We start from the raw sequence: 21,365 nt of genomic DNA, 5'->3' as shown, positions 1-21,365 counted from the left end.
ACCAAAGCCTGGGGCTGTGCAGGTCTCGGCTTCAGGCCTGTGAGCCGTGGGAGCTGCCGCGCAGCCTTCGTGTCTCCCGGACCACCAGACAAGGATGCAGACAGGATCCCCTATGGGGCCTGCGCTCTGCTCCTACAGGCAGGAGGCTGGGATGAGGGTGTGGCTCCCTGACCAGAGGAGGGGGAGGCCATGGGAGAGTTGCAACTCCCTACACAAGTAACCCTCAGGAATGAGGCAAGGAGGCCCAAGGACAAGCCACCCCATCCCTGAAAAGGCAGGCTCCTCGGGAGGCTCCAAGCTGTCGTGGAGGCCCCGGTGGTCTTTGGGGGTGAAGCCTGCCTGGCCAGAGCCCTCAGCCCTTCCTGGGGGCCAGCGCCAGAGTCTCACTCAAGGAGGCAGGTGGGCACAGAGATCTGGGTTCTGACGGCAGCTGGCGCCAAAGGCAGCACCACCAATGAAAGAGGTGAAAGAGCCCCATCAGCAGGTCAGGGGGATGTGACAGTCCCGGGGCCAGGCTCCCCTGCCCACGCCTTCTCCCACTGCCCACAGAGGCGATAGGAAGGGCCCCTGCATCTGCGAGGCTGTCAGGGGTCCGTGGCCGATGGGAAGTTTTGGGGAGAGTGGCTGGGCCTGTCCTGAGCTCACAGGAGGAGGCATCACTGCCCCGGTACTGCGGTGTCCCAGGGGACCCCTCACACTAAACGGTGCCACTGTCAGGGCCTTGCTGGGCCGAGGTCTGCACATGGCATGATGGCATGAAGGGGCCACGTGGACACACGTGGAGGCCCAGTGGGTCGTCGGTACTTGGAGCAGGTGAGCAGCACAGCCCTTTCTGAGCAGAGTTTTAGGAAGGGGTTGGGGGCGAAGGCTGGAGAGACAAGGGGAACAAGGGGAAGGAGCAGGGGGAGGTCCGGTGGGGGACCGTCCAGGCCTGAGAACTCTTCCAAAGTACGGAAGTAAATCCTAGAGAAGCATTACCCCGACGTGTTGGGCGGTGCTGTCAGATTGTATCGGGCACCTGCTAACTGCCCCCCATCCCCCTCAGCACTCCCTCGTTTACCCACGAGGTGGGATGTGTCCTCACCTTCCCATCTCCCACATGAGTACACTGAGGCCCAGGAGGCAAAGCCCCTTGTACAGTGGCCCACGGCAAGCCAGCATCAGAGCTGGGATTCCACCACAGCCAGCCTCCTTTGCTGGGTAGTGTGGACAGGATCCAAGAACCAGGGTGCTGCTCAACACTGGGCCTCCCCGCACATGTACACCACCCCGGAGGAAGACCAGGGCACGCGGCCACCCAGTGTCTTGGCGGTGAATGGACCTCAGGGAAGACATGAGGTCATGACAACATAATGGCCACGCTGCTGGGACCTGGTCATTTGCAAAAACCCTTCTTCCAAACACAGTCACATCTGAAGTTCTGTGTTCTCTTATCTTGCAAGATCACCATTCAACCCACAGCCTCACTTGACAAGGATATGGAGTAACCTAAGCCTTGATGCTGGGAGATGTGGCTGGGAGGCACCTCGAGGAGGACTGGATCTTCCAAAGACGGTTCAGATCTGCCTCAAGTGGGCCCTGGGGGATCTACCACAGGCTGCCTGGTGTCTGCCCGGCACTTGGCCTCTGAGCCCAGGCAGGCAGAGCTCATCATGTTAGAGAGGGCCGCCACCATGTCCATTCCCGTGGGGGTGAGTGACAGAGACGGCAGGCTAAGCAGGCAGTGTGCCCAGGTGTGATGCTCCAGCGGCACTTTCCCTGCCTTCATGGGTTGGGGGAGGTTGAGACAGCAAGCCGGAAGGGACTGAGCTCACAAGAGCTAGCAGCACCCACTCAGGGCCCCGCTCCACTGAGGGGGACCAGCCATGCCCAGACTGAGCCCCACACAGGCTCTTTGATGTAGAGACGGTGGTGCCCTCACCACACGAGGGAACTGCATCCCCAAGTGGACGGCGAAACTTTCCTGACATTAAGGCTCACTGTCTCTGTCATCTCTGTATCTGTCTCTCCAAGTCCCTGTCTCTCCCCACCCAGTCCATTCTGGATCCCCTGTATCTCTCTCTCTGTCTCTCAGTGTGTCTGTCTCTGTCTTATCCCTGATTCTGAGCCCCCTGCTCCCCCATCTCTCACTGCCCCTGCCCCCACCCTCCCCCCACTCTCTCTGTTTCTCCATCTCCCCCTCTACCCTGATCTGTGACTTCCTGCATCACCAAGTCAAATTACAGGTGTTTGGATTAACGACATAGACCCCCATGCTGGCGAGTCGCACAGCGGCCAGCTGGCACTGGGCCCCCACGCAGACCCAGGAAGCTCCCGTTCTTGTGCCCCTTGTCATTCCTCCAGCCTGGTTCTGCCCTGGGTTCCAGGCCCACTGCAGATGAGAGGCTCCATCCAAGGGAGTAAGTGTCTTCAGGCCCCACGGGTCACTTCTCCTGTCAGAATCAGGAGGTGTGGGATGCATGAGGGCTCCATGGTTTGGGGGGGCTGGCCCCAGGCCCCAGTTCCCAAGGAGGAGCACAGAATAAGGACTCACATTTCATTTACTTTATCTACCTTTTGGGCTTCCTAGCTGGCGCTAGTGATTAAAAACCCGCCTGCCACTGCAGGAGACACAAGAGACCCAGGTTCTGTCCCTGGGTGGGGAAGATCCCCTGGAGAAGGGCATGGCAACCCACTCCAGTATTCTCGCCTGGAGAATCCCATGAGCTGAAGAGCCTGGTGAGCTATTGCCCATAGGGTCCCAAAGAGTCGGACACAACTGAAGTGATTTACCACCACCACCATCTACCTTTTGGAATAAAGTGAATGTTGACCAGAACTGGTGCAGCCTAGACTCAAGGGCATGAGGGTGGCATGCCCAGGGTGCGGGGAGAGGGACCCACCTTGCACGCGTGTCCCCTGCTGGTCAACCTGGAACACGGTGCTTGCCCACAGAGCCGGGAGCAGAGGGGCCAGTGTGGACACACCCACTGGGAACTCAGAGTCCCATACGGTCAGCCTGAGCCTCACCACCACGCTTCCGGACTGGAGAGACACGACCTGCAGCCTCAGCTTCCCTCTTCGGTACAAGTCGGAAATGGCCGGAGGCAAGGAGGCAGCGACCTGGCCCGGGAGAGGCGACAGATGCTCAGATGGAGCGGACTTCTCCATCAAGGTCTTCACCACTCATTGAGGCCCCCGGAGTGGCACAGGGATGGTGCACAGAATCCACGGGTCCCCTTCATGACCGAGAGGAGGTGCCCTCACCCACCTCTTGGGGCAACAGTGTCGACCCCCAGATGACTGGAGCCCTGGGAGAGTGGGCCGGGCCTCATCAGTCTTTCTGAGGATGCTGAGACCACGACAGCCAACTCCCCGTCCTGCAGCCCTAGATCCACTCCCTGTGACCCGGAAACTGGTGTGAAGGTTAACGTGTGTGTGAGAGACAAACAGAGAGTTGGGTTGACTGGTGGGCTGGTGGAATGACCAAGAGGGGCAATCTCATGGCTGTTTGGCACTGCCCCCCTCCCTGGGCTGTATCCCCAGGAAACACAGGTACAAACAGGTGCTCAGGGCAGCCTGTGCCGGAGCAAGGAGACCCCAACCCCTCCCCACCACTCCTGCACCCACAGGCCAATCACTGCTAAAAAGTAGGAAGACTTCTCCAAGAAAGGTCAAAAACTGACCCCCGCCCCCGCAGGTGAACGTAGAGAGGCAACCCTCCTTCAGGGTGTCCCATTTCCACACATCCTGCAAGTGGAACTTGCAGAACTTCTTTCTTGCTCCAGAATATCTTTCCAAGACACATGTGGGATAAATGCCTTGGGAGAGAGAGAGGATGGCCCGATTCAGACCAAGGGCAGATCTATTCACTGGCTGATGTTACAAAGATAACGTCTCTTGGGAGCTCCCTGGTGGTCCAGTGGCTAAGACTCCAGGCTCCCAATGTAGGGGGCCTGTGTGCGATCCCTGATCAGGGAACTACAAGCCACATGTCACAGCAAAGTAGACATAAAAATAAAAAATAAAAGCAAATATATTCATTGGAAGGACTGATTCTGAAGCTGAAGCTCCAATACTTTGGCCGCCTAATGCAGCAAGCCTATTCATTGGAAAAGATCCTGATGATGGGAAAGATTGAGGGCAGGAGGAGAAGGGAGTGACAGAGGATGAGACGATTGGATGGCATCATTGACTCAACAGATATGAGTTTGAGCAAACTGTGGGAGATGGTGAAAGACAGGGAAGCTTGGCGTGCTGCAGTTTATGGGGTCGCAAAGAGCTGGACATGACTCAGCAACTGACCAATAGCAACAAATATTAAAAAAAAAAAAAAGATAAGGTCTCTTTCTGCAAGGTTTAGGCAGGTTTGCATGGGGACTGTCAGCAGTGATGCAGAGGTCCTACATGTGCGTCAACCACATGCAGAGGGAACCAGTTTCCCTCTGTGTCACCTGCTCGGGACTTGGGGGCCAGCAGGGGACCTGGCACCCATCTGATGCTCATGCTGCCTGCTCTGCTGTGAGCAATGAAGTCCTTATCTCTGATCCAGGCATCTCGCATCCTCTGCCAGCTTCCATCCAGTAGTCTAACTTACCAGCTTGCAGGCAGGGTGAAATCCTAGACTTTTCGTAGTTTCTGACAGTTCAGCATTTTGTTCTTTTCTCCTACTCAGCTTATGAGGATAAATGGTAGTCACTACTGGCCCTGTTCTCCCAAGCCTTGTGCTGCTGACTCCCCTCAACCCCAGGGAGGGACGGATGCTGTGATCACTGGTAAATACATCTTCAGTGAAGCTGCCCCAAAGCAGGAGGGTAGCAGCCCCAGACCCCCGAGATGGAAGGTTCAACAGAAAACCCAGCTAAGCCATCAAGTGGTCCAGTCCATTTGAATCCAAGATACTTTGGCCCCAAATCTAGGTAAGTTATCTATAAAGGGGACATTTTGAGTAAAACCACGGGATTTGAGACTGCCCCCTCCCCAGCCCTGTTGACAGGCACTCGTCCCACACTCACATTGGTCACCAGTTGGGTTCCTGGCTCAGACCCTCGGAAGCCCCTCTCCCAGGCTTTACCTCATGCATCAGTTGCTGGGAGAAGTCCTGGAACTCGGGGCTCCCACGGTCCAGCAGCTCCTCCGTCACACTGTGGTTTAGAATCCTGACCATGACCTCAAACACTCGGGCATCTGAGATAGACGATAATGTGAGTCAGCTGAAGTCCGTGAGCTTTTCTGTTAACATTTTCCAATCTCCCTTACTCTTTGGAGGGGGAGGCTTTAGAAAACAGATTGAGGCATGTGTCTCCGGTTGGTGGCCACATTAGGAGAAACCAACACAAGGAATATGATACGTCTGCACTGGCATGATGGAAACTCAGACGCAAACACACACCTTTAGAGCCAGCACAGGGGAACGAGGTATAAATGTCACACAGTTCATAGCAGCGGGAACCGGTCAACCAGCCACGTAGCCTATGAAGACCCCTCCCTCCAGCAATCCCTCACAAGCTGTGGCCGCTGCTTTCCTTGGCCTGGATCACAAGTGCATGTCCCACCCTCTCAGGTGACCAATTCATCCTGACTTGCCCAGGAGTTTCTGGCTTTCCAAAAATAAAATTCCCACCTCTCCAGGGCCCACTCCAGGGCAAAATGGTAGGGTTGGTCACCCGACAAGGAAAGCATCCTTTCCTGTGGACATAAGGGAAGCTGGAAGCCTCAAGGTGGGATGTGGGAGCTTACGTATGTCTCTTTCATTATCAAAAATGAAGCCCACACCCACAGCAGATGCTGCAGCAGCTCTAATGACCTATAGGCCACTCACACTTCTTTCCCACCCTGGCTGTCTCCACTAGCCAGCAAAGGCAGAATTTATCACCGCTGCACATACACAGTCCCAGAAATGTCCCCAGGTTGAATAGTGCCCATTTCTAGACCAGGACTCTTCTGAACTGTCTCCCACCTCAGCAAGAGAAACGAGTGAACCTTGAGGCCCAGGATTCCCGAGCCCCAGCCCTGCCCACATCACAGAGCCTCCCGAGTGGTCGGTATCCACCAGTGCTTGGGGAACCGGGATTCACCATGAGGCCCTGGGTCTCCATTGCTACAATAATCTCCACTGCCTCCAACATAGCAGGCTTGTACCACTGTCAAATTAATTAGCTAAGACCTCTAAAGCCAATTGAGTTTCTTTAAAAAAAAAAAAAGGCTCTGCAAATAGAAGGCATTTTTGCAATATACAGAAGGAAAGAGAATCAGCTGGGGAATGAATAAGCTGGTAATCAGGAGTCTTCTGGAATCTTCCAAATGATCTATCGTGCATTGGAAGGGAGGGAAGGGGGCACAGAGTCAGTGGGAGTGGGGGGAGCTACGTGTTCCTACTACACGTCCTAGCAGAGATGAATCTGTGCTGGGATGTTGGCTCCATAAATGGTCATGTCTGAGGCAAGCTGGGGGGAGGTAGAGGGCAGGGGGCGGAAGACAGAAGCCAGCAGTCAGAAGGGCTGGGCCATCCCCAGGATGACTCACAGGGATGAGCCCCACCCATCCCTGTCTCCTCAAAGGGAAGCGAGTGGTCCCCCATTTTCTTCATGGAACAATTTGAAAATAAAACAAGAAGAGGAGACGGCACCAGTTTGGAAATTGGAGGCTTGTAGCAAAGTCAAGGGCTTACATTTTTTGCATGGCTAGGGCTCTAGGGGCCCTCTGGGTAGGGACCTGTGCTGTGTGCTTTGACGATTTTGCATGGGACAGCCCTGAATTGGTTCATAAAGGGTATGACAGGACAGCAGGGTATGACTGCTCCTGTCATACCTCACTTATTTCAGTCATGGGTATTATCCCTGTGCATGAAACTGACCCCCGTAGGGTCTTTTTCTTTTTTCCTTTTTTAAAAAATGTTTTATATTAAGTAAAGTTGATTAACAATGTTATGTTAGTTTCAGGTATAGAGAAAAGTGGTTCAGTTATGCATATACATGTATCTATTCTTTCTCAAATTCTTGTAGCATTTAGGTTGTTACATAATATTGAGCAGAGTTCCCTATGCTCTGCAGAAGGTCCTTATTGGTTACCCATTTTAAATGTAGTAGTGTGTCCATGTCGAGCCCAAACTCCCAATATATCCCTCCTCCCCACCCTTTCCTCATAGGGTCTTTCATGCAGGGATTTCTGCCCTTTGCCTGCTCAGAACCCCTAGGCTGGGGCTCCCCGCTTCTCTGGTCCCCAGAATGTCTCAGAGCCCACTGTCCCCACACACACTTCCTTGTCCTGTTGCCAGGGGCCAGCCTAGGAGGGAACTCCCCAACCCCGGGGGCCAAACCCAACAGAAGTCTCTAGAACCCAGCACCACTGAGACCAGGCAGAGGGGAGGTGGCCAGTGTCAGCCACCAGTCAGAGTCACATGGATACTGGAATCCCCAATTCATGAATATATTGTGTTTATGTGGGAGGAAAAGTGTCTTCAGCTCTAGTTCACTTGGGGCCTCACTCTATCTGACCACTTCATGCATCCCTCAAACCCCAGAAAGATGAGGTCTCCATAGAGCCCCCATCGAGCCCTCAGTCAGGGTGAGGTGCTGGGGAGCGAGGGAGCCTGTCCAGACAAGGAGTGCTGTGGCACTGCTCCAGGACATGGAGCGCGTCCACTGTCCCCCTCCCAGGAGGGGTGGGGTCGGGCCAGTGACCACCCCTGCTCTGCTCACAGGAAGCACAATGATTTGAATCACTACGGCCAACAGAACTGGACTAGACTGAGAAACTCACAGGTGATAAGGATTTTGGATGTGGCCTTACCGGTCCTGGCAGTGACCATGGCAGTGATGTTGGCCCCGCATGCCTGGTAGCTGGTCTTCACCCCATACCTCACTCCAGCCTCCAGCCCGGCCACCTCCAGACTCGTCCCGGGGGTGCTGGCACTCCTGAACAACTCTTCACCCTGGTAAACCTTTACCCAGAAAGTGTGGTTCTGGGTGGAGTTTAAGCTCCAGGACACTTGAAAGCTGCTGCTGGTGACATTGAGGATCATGAGGTCTCTGATGGGAGGGTAATCTGCAAAAGGGTAGAACAAGAAAGATGCAGAAAACATCAGAGGGAAGCAAAAGAAGCAAAAGTCAACAAGTGAACCAACATCAAACTGAGAAGCTACTCCCTGGCAAAGGAAACCAGCCACGAAATGAAAAGGTAACCTACAGGCTGGGAGAAAATATCTGTAAATTATTCATCTAATCAGGGGCTAATATCCAAAATATATTTGAAATCATGCAACTCAATAGCAAGAAAAAATAATACTCCAATTTGTAAATGGATGGAAGATCTGAATAGACATTTTTCCAAAGAAGACACACAAATGGTCAACAGGTCCAAGAAAAGATGCTCAATGTCACTAATCATCAGGAAATGGAAATGAAAACCATCCTGAGGTAGCAATTCATAAGTGTTAGAATGGCTATTATTAGAAGGGTAAGAGATAATAAATATTGGCGAGGATATGGAAAAATGGGAAACCTCTGATGGTTTCAAGAGTGTATACTTATCTTCAAACTCATCAAGTCATGTGCGTTAAATACATACAACTTTTTATATGCCAATCACACCTCAATAAAGTGATTTTAAAATGTGAAAAAAAAAGAAAAATGAGAACCCCCATGCACTGCTGGTGGGAATATAAAGTGATACAGCCACCATGGAAAACAGCATGGAGTATCCTCAAGAAAAGAAAAATAGAGCTACCATACACTCCATTAATTCCATTCCTGGATATTGATCTAAAGGAAACAAAATCACTAGCTCAAAGAGACACCTGCACCCCCATGTTCATTACGTTATTATGCACAATAACCAAGCCATGGAAATAACCAAGCTGTTTTTGTAGTTGCGGTCAAAACACATTATGATGTGCGATGGACAGAATTGTGTTCCCCTAATATTCATGTGTTAGGGTCCTAACTCCCAATGCCTCAAAATGTGGCTGTATTTGAAGGCAGAGTCTTTAAGAAGTTATTAAGTTAAAGTGAGGTCATTAGGCTAGATCCTAACCCAGTGTGACTGGCGTCCTTACAGGAGGAGGCAATCAGGACACAAATATGCAGAGAGATGGCCCTGTGAGGACGCAGGGAGAAGACAGCTATCTACATGCCAAGAGGCCTCAGAAGGCACCAACCTGCCCATGCCCTGATCTTGGACTTGCAGCCTCTAGACAGAGAAAAGTAAATGTCTGCTGTTCGTTGTGGTTCTTTAGCCAATCAGGCGTGTCTGACTTTTTGTGATCCCATGGATTGTAACCATGGCTCCTCTGTCCATGGGATTCTCCAGGCAAGAATACTGGAGTGGGTCGCCATGCCCTCCTCCAGGAGATTTTCCCAACACAGAGACTGAACCCAAGTCTCCTGTGTCTCCTGCATTGGCAGGCGGATTCTTTATCACTGAGCCACCAGAAAAGCCTGTCTGCTGTTTAAGCCCCCAGTTTGTGATGTGTATCATCAGCCTGAGCAGATTAACACATGGTGTGAGCTTTCTGTGCTACGTTTATCTCAACACAAAATCAAAGGGCCCGCTCTTCTGATTCAGGAACACTTCATCACTTTCCTTTGGACTTCTGCTTGGCTAATTCATCCCCAAAACAATGGCCCGGTAGGAAAGCAAGACCAGAGTCAGGCTGAGGTGCTCTGTGTTTTCAAATCGAAATTCATGTTTTAAAGAGCAACACTTGAATATAACAACCAAAATATATTTTAATGCTCACATGGAATTAAATCCCTCTTGTGGGAGAAAAATTCTGGCTTTACAGCAAGCAACTGGGCAACATGAATTATACAAAAAGTAAGGTGGCCGAAAGTCTAGGCACAATCACTTTTACAGCAGAATTCGAGTTCAATAAGAAACAAGCAAGAAGGCAATTTTTTAAATCTTTTGTAAAGCCATACTAGAGAATAAAGAATTAAAATGTGCGTTGTTTTCAAAGCCCTACTTATAAGGATTCATAGGATATATGGTTTCAAATATTATGAAAAAATGTCTTTTCAGACAAAGCTGTATGCTTCCTTTTAGTAAAAATTATCACTGGTACAAGTCAACCATCTCCCTTTTTGCCCTGGCTGCCAAGAGGCTCAGGGTCAGACCGGAGTCCCTCCCTTGCCCTGCAACCCAGCCCTGTGTGCCCTCCCTGAGCTGCCCTTTAGAAATGGCAGTGCCCTGTGCTTCCCCACCAGAAGCCCTTGCGAGACTCCTCAAAGAAGAGGGTATAAACCAGTGGATGCTGGAGAGACATGTGAGCCCAGCTTCCCTCCATCTGAATTCCCGCAGCTTTCTGAGACCTCTCCTTGCAGGAGGAGGGAGCCTGTACACGTCAGTCCTTTCACTGAATCATCCAGTGTTTTTCTGTGCCTTTGTCAAACAAACAGTGGCAATTTCATATGGTTTGATGTTTATTGAGTAGCTACTGTGCCCCCAGGCAGTGACGGAAACAAAGATGGGTTAATGTCCACAGCAATACCAGACACATGCATGGGATGTGCAAGCCAGTGTGGCTGGCATCGTATCAGCAGAGGGATATGGGAAAACCCCCTCCCATGACTCCATCACACTGCTGGCCAGGCTATCGGTAACACACTTAGAGATGCTATTGGCTGAGTGCTGTTGCACAGGATATGTCATACCACACAGCCTCTCCAACAATACCAGGTACTACTATGATCCCATTTTACAGAGGACAAAACTGAGGCCTAGAAATGTCAAGGAGAAAGTAAGTGGCAAAGCTGTCTAATAATTAATGACAAAGCTCCCCACTGCCCTGTGCTGTACTCCTAAATGATTCCATCACCAGGAACAGACTGACCTCCAAAGACAGCAGCTCCTGATCCCTAGAACCTGCAAATGTGACCTTATTTGGAAAAAGAGTCTTTTCAGGGGTGATGAAATTAGGGGTCTTGAGAAGAGACGGTCCCGGATTATCCAGGTGGGCCCTCAGTGCAATCACAAGATGAGAGAGTGGACACACACACACAGAAGAGGAGACTACGTGAAGAAGGAGCAGAAGAGTTGAAGATGCTGTGTCGGCCTCGAAGGTGGGAGTGATGTGGCCACAGCCAAGGACTTCGTGCTCCCCCAGAAAGAGGGAGGTACAAAGCAGCGGTCTCCCTAAAGCCTCCAAAGTAGACCTTCCCTTCCAACACCTCGACCTGGACCCAGGGATAAGGATGACAGGTTTCTGCAAATCTCTGTTGCTTTAAACCCCTAGGTTTGTGGCACTTCATGACAGCAGCCCCAGAAAATGAATCCACCTCCCCAGTCTAAGTAGTTCTCAAGGCAGCAGTTGGCGAGACAGCACAGCTGGTTGGAAAGTTCTCCATGTTGCTGCAAACCCAGCCAACTTCTGACACGCTAAGGCTACTCCCTCCCTCTCCTGTAGGACAGACAGATACTGTAAGCTGGCAATAATCCTTTGTTTCTGACCCTGCCACCTTCCCTCTGACTTGGATTTAAGTTCATCAGCCAGGACAATTTCTGTTGCTGTCCCTGGCCTGGCAATGCTCCCTCCTTTTAAAATGTGGTCCCAGAAAATAAATCAGTCGATTCTCGACTGTGAGTGATCCCAGGGTACCACTGCCCTGTGGTCCTCCCCAGGCTACAGCTGTGAACCTGAATTCAGAAGTCGACGTTGATCTCAGTGAAGCATGTTAGATTCTTTGTGTCCACGGGTCTCAGCCCTTGTTTTCTCCAGGCAGCCCTGACCCATGTCTGGTGGGGCCGGAAGGTTGATGCCCGCACCATGGCCTTTCCCATGTCTCCCGTGTCAGGCTCCACTCCTTTCTAACCCCTGGACCTCTCAGTTGAACACCTGAACCTTGTAAAGGTACAAACACAGGACTAGAGCGAAGGTGTTGAGCCTTCAATTGTCAGAAACCTGATTGCAGATCAGGCTTGTGAACTTGAGTGGCTGTCTTTGGCAGCCTGCCTTCCTCAAGCAGCAGACCCAGCACAGTTATTTACCAAGATGCTCACCATCATCAGGCCCCAGCTGGGAAGGGACCATGTTGAAGGGAGTTAGGATGACCCTTGAATCCAGTTCCTTCCATCCATCCTAAACGCAGAACACGTTCCTGGAACATTAAGTGCAAACTGGGCGATATCTCTTACAGTTTTTGTTTTGTGCAAGATTCCAGCTGCCCCGTGTGTCATTAATTGGGTGACTAATTTCACAAGAAAAACATCTGAGATTTGTGCTGTATTTTCCATGGATTTGTACCTCTAACTCGTTCCAGCAGATAGCTCATTTATTATATTAGCTTCTAAATTTAAAACATGTGCTGTTTCCCCTTAGCCATATACAATTGGAATTTACTCTAAATGTCTGATCTGGAGACACTAGCCATGTCTTTCCTGCCCTGTTGGAAGTGAACTTGGGGTGGTGCGCTGTCTCTGTTTGTGTTCAGCTGTCAGGTGGCCCTTTACCTTGAGGGAAACTTACAATGCAGCAGCATGGCAGTTTGGCAGTATTCCTGTCTGTAAGTGGAGCCTGATGTTTTTGCAGATGCCTGAGCCGATGACTATTCCGACCTTCTACGTTCACTGGTCTTCCCAGGTGGTACTTGTTGTTCAGTCACTCAGCCGTGTCTGACTCTGACTCTTTGTGACCCCATGGTCACAGCACACCAGGCTTCCCTGTCCTTCACCATCTTCCAGACTGCTCAAAATCACATCCATTGAGTCGGTGATGCCATCCACCCATCTCATCCTCTGTCACCCCCTTATCCTTTTGCCTTCAATCTTTCCCAGCATCAGGGTCTTTTCCCATCAGTCACCTCTTCACATCAGGTGGCCAAAATGTTGGAGCTTCAGCTTCAGTCTTTCCCATAAATACTCATGGTTGATTTCCTTTAGGATTTAAAGAATCTACTGCCAATGCAGGAGACATAAGAGACTCGGATACAACCTCTGGTTGGAAAGATCCTCTGGAGGACAGCATGGCATCCACTTCAGTATTCTTGCCTGGAGAATCCCATGGACAGAGCAGCCTGGTGGACTACAGTCTATAGGGCCGGAAAGAGCCAGACACGACTGAAGTGACTGAGCGCTCATGCTCACTGGGGGTCGGTCCAGGTGATCTGGGATGGTCTGTAGGGGTTCTGTGAAAAGCTCTGTGGGGGCATTTGTGCACAGAAGAGGCACAAGGTTCTAATCAGACAAAGACCCAGGGCACAAGAGAGGAGTGTTTTGTTGCAGAAGTGGGGCTGGCAGGTGCTTTTTTAAAAGAGAAAAAGATGATGTGGTCTGTATACACACACACACACACACACACACACACACACACCCCAGAATATTACCCCATCATTAAGAAATGTTGTTTACAGAAACATGGATGGACCTAGAGACTGTCATACTGAGTGAAGTCAGAGAAAGAAATGTTGTGTGACATCCCTTATATGGGGAATCTAAAAAGAAATGATACCAATGAACTTATTTACAAAACAGATGGTAACAGCAGCCATGAAATTAAAAGACACTTACTCCTTGGAAGGAAAGTTACGAGCAACCTAGACAGCATATTAAAAAGCAGAGACATTACTTTGCCAACAAAGGTCCGTCTAGTCAAGGTTATGGTTTTTCCAGTGGTCATGTATGGATGTGAGAGTTGGACTATAAAGAAAGCTGAGCACCAAAGAATTGATGCTTTTGAACTGTGGTGTTGGAGAAGACTCTTGAGAGTCCCTTGGACTGCAAGGAGATCCAACCAGTCCATTCTGAAGGAGATAAGTCCTGGGTGTTCATTGGAAGGACTGATGATGAAGCTGAAACTCCAGTCCTTTGGCCACCTGATGCGAAAAACTGATTCACTGGAAAAGACCCTGATGCTGGGAAAGATTGAAGGCAGGAGAAGGGCATGACAGAGGATGAGATGGTTAGATGGCATCACCGATTCAATGGACATGAGTTTGGGTAAACTCTGGGAGTTGGTGATGGACAGGGAGGCCTGGCGTGCTGTGGTTCACGAGGTCACAAAGAGTCAGACACGACTGAGCGACTGAACTAAATTGAACTTAACAAAACAGAAACAGACTCACAGACTTAGAGAAAGACTTAGAGTTGTCAGGTGGGTAAGACAGTGGGGTAAGGAAGTTAGGGAGTTTGGGATGGTCATGAGTATACTGCTTTGTTTAAAATGAATAACCAACAAGGACCTACTGTATAGGACATGGAACCCTGCTCAATGTTACGTGGCAGCCTGGATGGGAGGGAAGTTTGGGGAAGAATGGATACATGTATATGTATGGCTGAGTCCCTTCTCTGTCCACTATCGCAACATTGTTAATCGGCTATGAGTATGAAAGTTGCTCAGTGGTATCCAACTCTTTGTGATCCCATGGACTGTAGCCTGTCGGATTCCTCTGTCCATGGAATTCTCCAGGCAAAATTACTGGAGCAAGTAGCCATTCCCTTCTCCAAGGGATCTTCCTGACCTAGGGATTAAACCCAGGTCTCCTGCATTGCAGACAGATTCTTTATAGTCTGAGCCACCAGATAATCCAATATAAAATAAAAAGTTTAAAAAAACCCAGAGACGTTAGGAATAGCCAACCCCTCCCTTCAAAGGGAAAGGAACATGTGGATTAAATTATTAATTCAAACTCAACTGTAACAATATTCTCCAGAACCACTTCATAATGTTAGCAAGAACGTTCTAGTCTTCAGAGCAGAATGTTGGAGGTGACCTAAAAGCTGCCCCCGAGGGAAACAGCTAAGCGAATTATATCACTGCTATAGCATACCACTGTTACCCAACCATCGAAAATCGTAATCAAAAAGACCAGGTTGCTTCTCAGAAATCTTTACACGACATAATGGGAAGTAAAGAAGCCAGAATATAAAATTGCATACATAGCAGGATTTAAATAAGGTAAAAAAAAAAAAAAAAAAACTGGAAGGAAACAGGGGAAAATAAAAATAATTTGCTGGGGTGCTAAGACTAGGGGTGACTTATCCTTCCACTGCTGTTAGCATGTTGTTAAAGTAATAGATCAGATCCCAGAATGATAAGAGGAAGTTTTGGAGGCTAAATTGAATCAGGTGTACCCACATTTCTGCTGAACTGCTTGAGAGGAGATACTAAGGCCATCAAAGACCTCCCCCACAGCATCCTCTTCTGTCCCCCTGCTACTGACCAGGGTTCTTGGCCTCTTTAATAGTAGAAATGCAGATGAGGCTCTACAGGGGCCCCTGCTGCAGTAGGGGTGGGGTGGGCGGGGCCGTGAACAAGTAACAGTTGCCCTTGCTCACTCCCAAGGTGTGGGTGGGGGGCCGTGAGCAGGTTCTTCACATGGGGTGAGGGTAGGGGCAGGTCCAGCGGTCAGGCTGGAGGGGTGGCTTAGGTGGTCTGCCCTAAGCAAACGTCCCTGATCCCTCAGGCCCAGCCTCCTTCACGCTCTGCTCCGCCATCCTTGGTAACTGGGGCTTATCCACAAGGCCACTGCATGACTCTGATGACCGATGGGATTCGGCCTTCGTGGTCCCCTGCCCAGGGGCTCATGACCTTCACCGTGACTGGCATCAGTAGACTGGCTTTGTTACACAGGAGCAAACGGACCCAAGTCTGGTTCAGTAGCACTCATCCAAAATTCAGATGAGAAAAAAAATCTTTATCTTCACTGACCTCAGTCTAAAACGTCACATTTCCTTTCGTTGTGACTTTGGTGCGCACACACATCCCAGGAGGTCTCACGTCGCAGGACCATGTGGCCCGTCTCAGTGTCGCCTGTGCTCCTCTCCCCACAGCCAGGCATCACGGTTTGATAAATGAGTGAAGATGTGCTTGGATCACTACTTAGTGTGAGTTCTCTGGGGAGCTGGCCTGGAGACAGGGATTCTGCAGCCCGCGGTTTGTTTGGGACATTTGGGCATAATGTCCCAGGAGGAAGGAAGGTGGCAATGAAGTGTATGTCATTCAGGCAGCGAGCAGAGTGGGACCCCTCAGGAAAGTCCGGAACAGGGTGCAGCATACGTACCCCCTCCCCTGAAGAATGAGGGAGCTGGGGGTGTCCTTAAACCACTCCAGAGCCGTTGGTGAGGGCTTCGAAGTGAGGGAGCAGGGCACACAAAGCTGCTGAGTGCAGCCCATTCTGAATGCAACAGGTGGGAAGGGACAGCTGTGTCACCCGGTCAGGGTTGTAAGGTTTTCACAGTTGTGTCTCGGTAGAGCTGGTTTACTCTACCACCCTATATGTTCAACGCACTTGTAAGCACTCATTAACTTCACCTGATACAGAGCAGGCCTGGGCACCACCAGAAAGGCCTGCCCCAGAGCCAGCTGCAGTTTACAGAAATTCCAGCAAGGGGTCATGATGATGGGGAGCCCCAGGGATGCAAACTGGCAAACCCCAGTCGGTGGGAAACTCTGCCGGGCTAAGGGAGCAGGATCCTCCAGCAACTACAAGGAAACAGAGATGGAGGGGCAAACTTCTAGTCTAAAAAATGATGTAAGAGATACCATTACTAACGGGTGAGCATGCATGCTTGTGTGCTGTCATATCCAGCTGTTTTGTGGGGATGGACTCTAGCCCACCAGGCTTCTCTGTTGTGGGATTTTTCAGGCAAGAATACAGGAGTTGGTTGCCATTTCTTCCTCTAGGAGAATCTTCTTGATCAGGGATCAAACTTGAAGCCTACTAATGGGTAGATCTGATTTAAATTGTAACTCAAATTGAAAAATTATGAAAATGAGACCACTAGGTGAGACCACTAGAAATTTCAACACACTGTTCAATGATATTAAGGAATTACTGCTTTGGTTTTTTAAATGTTTTAAAAATCTCATTCTTCTCTCCTAGGAATTCATTCTGATGTAGTAACAGATGAAGTGGTTTGAGGAAGGAGACTTCGGCATAATGGGGATGGGGGAGGAGGGGGTGGATGGACGAGGAGATATCTGTTGTACTCTTTTCTCTGTGTGTATCAGTTCAGTTCAGTTCAGTTCAGTTGCTCAGTCGTGTCCGACTCTTCGAGACCCCATGAATCGCAGCACGCCAGGCCTCCCTGTCCGTCACCAACTCCTGGAGTTCACTCAGACTCATGTCCATCCAGTCAGTGATGCCATCCAGCCATCTCATCCTCTTCGTCCTCTTCTCCTCCTGCCCCCAATCCCTCCCAGCAGCAGAGTCTTTTCCAATGAGTCAACTCTTCGCATGAGGTGGCCAAAGTACTGGAGTTTCAGCTTTCGCATCATTCCTTCCAAAGAAATCCCAGGGCTGATCTCCTTCAGAATGGACTGGTTGGATCTCCTTGCAGTCCAAGGGACTCTCAAGAGTCTTCTCCAACACCACAGTTCAAAAGCATCAATTCTTCGGCACTCAGCCTTCTTCACAGTCCAACTCTCACATCCATACATGACCACAGGAAAAACCATAGCCTTGACTAGATGGACCTTTGTTGGCAAAGTAATGTCTCTGCTTTTGAATATGCTATCTAGGTTGGTCATAACTTTCCTTCCAATACTTGTCTACAATTTTCTAGAGTAAAATGTTACAATTCCCCGTGGTCTTGCTGTGCCTACACCATGTGGGCCTGCCTGGCTCTGCCTCCTGTCCCCGACTCCCCTGCCTGGCTCCACCCCCGCCGGCTTCCTGGTCCTTGAATTCCATGCTGCTGGGCCCTGATTCCTGGCATCAGTTTCCTGTGGCTGCTGGGAAGAATTACCACATACTTCGGGTTTCCCTGGTGGCTCAGACAGTAAAGAATCTGCCTGCAATGCAGGAGACCCAGGTTTGATCCCTGGGTTGGGAAGATCCCCCGGAGATGGAAATGGCAACCGGCTCCAGTATTCTCACCTGGAGAATCCCATGGACGGAGGAGCCTGGTGGGCTACATAGTCCTTGGGGTCGTAGGGTCAGACAGGACTGAGCGACTAACACTTTCGCTTTGTTGTTGTTCAGTCGCGGAGGTTTGTCTGACTCTTTGAGGGTCTCCCGCGCACGTATGAGCCAGCAGTGACCTGCTGACGGGGCACTGGCAGCCGCGGCCCTGGGAGACGTGTGTCTGCATAAGCCCTTGTGGAGGTCACCATTAGCCCTACCACAGAGTTTGTAGACCCCAGGACTGACTTAACTCAGGGCAACCAAACAACTAACAGGGAGGGAGCACAGCCCCACCCATTAGCAGAAAATTAAAGATTTACTGAGAATGGCTTTGCCCGCCAGAGCAGGACCCAGATTTCCCCCACAGCCAGTCTCTCCCATTAGGAAGCTTGCACAAGCCTCTTATCCTCATCCATCAGAGGGCAGATAGAAAAAACAAGAACGACAATCCCACAGTCTCCAGAATCAAAACCACAATCCAGAAAACTAACCAAAATGACCACATGGATCACAGCCTTGTGTAGCTCAATGAAACTATGAGCCAAACCATGTAGGGCCACCCAAGACGGACGGGTCATGGTGGAGTTTGACAAAACGTGGAGAAGGGAATGGCAAACCACTCCAGCATTCTTGCCTTGAGAACCCCATAAACAGTACGTAGAGGCAAAAGGTATGACATCAGAAGATGAGCCCCCAAGTTGGTAGGTGTCCAATATGCCACTGGGGAAGAACGGAGAAATGGCCCCAGAAAGAGTGAAAGGGTGCACCAAAGTGGAAACGATGCCAAGTTGTGGGTGTGTCTGGTGGTGAAAGTAAAGTCCATGCTGTAAAGAACTTTCACTTTAGAGGCTAAAGACAAGAGGAATGTGCTCTCACAGCCCAAGGCCGGAAGCCTAACATCGAGATGTGGCTGCAATCCTTCTGGAGGCTCCAGGGAGAACCATCTCTTTCTGCTCTAGTCCATGGAGAGGCACACACTCTGAGGCTGGTGTTCCCGTCCCACCTCCAAGGCGAGAGAGGCGGCTCCTCTCCCCTCTCTGCCTCCCTCGTCATGTCTCTGGCTCTGACCCTCAGCCTCTCTGTCCTGATGAGTCTGTGATGACATTGGACCCACCCAGATTATCCAGGTCACCTCTGTGTCAAGGTTCTCAGCCTAATCCCACCTGCAGAGCGCCCTCCGCACCTCGTGGTATGAGATGTCCTACTCACAGGTCCTGGGCTAGGGAGAGGTCATTTGGGGATCATGGCTCAGCCCACCACCTCCTCCTTGTCCCTTGTCGGTCTCATGACCCCCTCACACTCACAAAGCTCACCGCACCCCAGGGCAGCCCCAGCCACTCCACCTGAGACAGCGCACCTGCCCCACCTCTTTCCTACGTCATTTTCCTCCGCAGCAGAACTGTCGCACCGTAATTTGTATCATATTCGTCCACATCTTTTTCATCTTCCGCACTGAGATATGAGTTCCAAGGGAGCAAGGGAATCTCGGACTCTGAAGAACCTCAGCTAGAGCAGTTAGTGACTGGCATACAGTAGGTGCTCTTTAAAATGTATCCGGTAAGTGAATGGATGTGCCCCTGACCCTCAGCGCCCTGTCGGTGCCAGCTGAACCCTCTACCTGTTCATCTCCAACCCACCATTTGAAGCTGTGAGAATCAGTGTGTCCCTTCCACTGCACACAGATATGTTTTGGCACCACCGTCTTTAAATAAGACCCTCCTGGAAGCGCAAAGAGTCGGACACGACTGAGTGACTGAACTGAACTGGAAGCCCATATTTTCTCCAAATTCTGCTTGATGTCTCTGAGCCCCTTCTTGGTAAATGTCTGTAAAGCATCACCCATTCTTGACTTCTGGGTATCATCTTTCCTGCTTTTCTTTCCACCTCACTTCACTTCTGCAAGCCCCTCCTCCTGGTATCGTTTAGTCACTCAGTCGCATCTGACTCTTTGCAACCTCATGGACTGTAGCCCGCCAGGCTCCTCTGCCCCTGGGATTCGCTAGGCAAGAATACTGGAGTCGGTTGCCATTTCCTCCTCCAGGGGATCTTCCCGACCCTGGGATCAAACCTATGTCTCCTGTATTAGCAGGCAGGTTCTTTACCACTGAGCCACCTGGGAAGATGTTTAAATACAGGGCTCCTTCCCTTCTCGCAACCAGCCCAGAGTTCAAATGCCATTTGCACGTGGACGACCCAGGTTTACTGCATCCCAGGCCCTGCTCTGAGCTCCAGCCCCAATGATCCAGCACAGTCAGCACCTCGCATCTCCACCCGCTTTCATCTCCATCTCAGTCTAAACTGTTATTGTCAACATGATTTTAAAACCCTAGTCTTCCTAGTTCTATTCGTGGTTACACCCAGACACGCTGCCTTGTTCCTCTCTTCCTCTTCTGCATTTCTTTAATCAGTGAGTCCCAAAGCTTCAGTCTCTAAAATGTTCCTTGAATCCGTCTCTCCTTGCTGCCTTTCACCACCTAGACTCAGCTCTTTGCGAAATACAGTGATTTCTTACAGGAGCCAGTCACATACACCAGCAGCTTGTTCATACCTGGCTCCCGCAGATGACCCCATGACCAGACCCACACAGAGTAGGACTTCCTTCCAGGTGTGTCCACCAGCACTCGGCACTTTAGTTTGCCATCCAGTTGGTTGCTTTCAACTGCTTTTTTAACCAGTTTAAACTGGTGTGGAGTTGACCACACCAACCCATGGACAGTCCAGGTTACTCCTGAGACCCAGTGTAAGTAGTAATCATGCTGCCTTCACTCTTAAAGAGTCCCAGTTTAAACAATAAATTATACAGACATCCTGTTTACATACCAGCCTGGAGAGTATCTGGCATGTTCTCTACTAAGTTCCCAGAGAGCAAAGATTATGACCTGTTCATATATCTGTCACACCATATTCATAAATGTTTACCAGCATCTAGCATGGTGAATCGGAGAAGGCAATGGCACCCCATTCCAGTACTCTTGCCTGGAAAATCCCATGAAGGGAGGAGCCTGTTGGGCTGCAGTCCATGGGGTCGCTAAGAGTCGGACACGACTGAGCGACTTCACTTTCACTTTTCACTTTCACGCACTGGAGAAGGAAATGGCAACCCACTCCAGTGTTCTTGCCTGGAGAATCCCAGGGACGGGGGAGCCTGGTGGGTTGCTGTCTATTGGGTCGCACAGAGTCAGACACGACTGAAGCAACTCAGCAGCAGCAGCAGCAGCATGGTGAATGGCATATAAATAAACATTTGTTAACTCAAAGAGAATAAGAATATCCCACTCTTTCACAGGGAACTCTACTCAATATTTTGTAATACCTATAAGGCAAAAAATCTGAAAAATCATGTAAATACACACACACACGTATAACTGAATCACTTTGCTACACCTGAAATTAACACAACATGGAAAACCAGTATAAAAAAAAAAAAAAGAAACGAATATCCAGCCACGAGGTCGAGAACGCTCAAAAGAACTAAGTGAGCCTTCCCTTCTATAAGCCAGTCTTTCCCTCTTTGCAGAAGAGAGGGTCTTGCTGTCAGAGGACCGT

General features: G+C 50.3%; 1 protein-coding gene across 1 annotated transcript in view; it reads right to left on the bottom strand.

Moving 5' to 3' along the window:
- The window catches only part of UMODL1 (uromodulin like 1), a 75,506-nt gene that overhangs the window by 34,953 nt on the left and 19,188 nt on the right, over window positions 1-21,365 (bottom strand). The window contains exons 7-10 of the mRNA XM_059889935.1: window positions 11,428-11,435; window positions 7,771-8,025; window positions 5,054-5,166; window positions 2,883-3,102 (exon numbers count right to left, since the gene is read on the bottom strand). Coding sequence (XP_059745918.1) covers window positions 2,883-3,102; window positions 5,054-5,166; window positions 7,771-8,025; window positions 11,428-11,435 — 596 coding nt within the window. The remainder of the gene's footprint in view (window positions 1-2,882; window positions 3,103-5,053; window positions 5,167-7,770; window positions 8,026-11,427; window positions 11,436-21,365) is intronic.

The sequence above is a fragment of the Bos taurus genome, chromosome 1 (genome assembly GCF_002263795.3).
Source record: "Bos taurus isolate L1 Dominette 01449 registration number 42190680 breed Hereford chromosome 1, ARS-UCD2.0, whole genome shotgun sequence".
Taxonomy (NCBI): Eukaryota; Metazoa; Chordata; class Mammalia; order Artiodactyla; family Bovidae; genus Bos; species Bos taurus.
The sequence above is the reverse complement of the archived record's forward strand: the minus strand, read 5'-3'. Positions and strand labels throughout refer to the sequence as shown.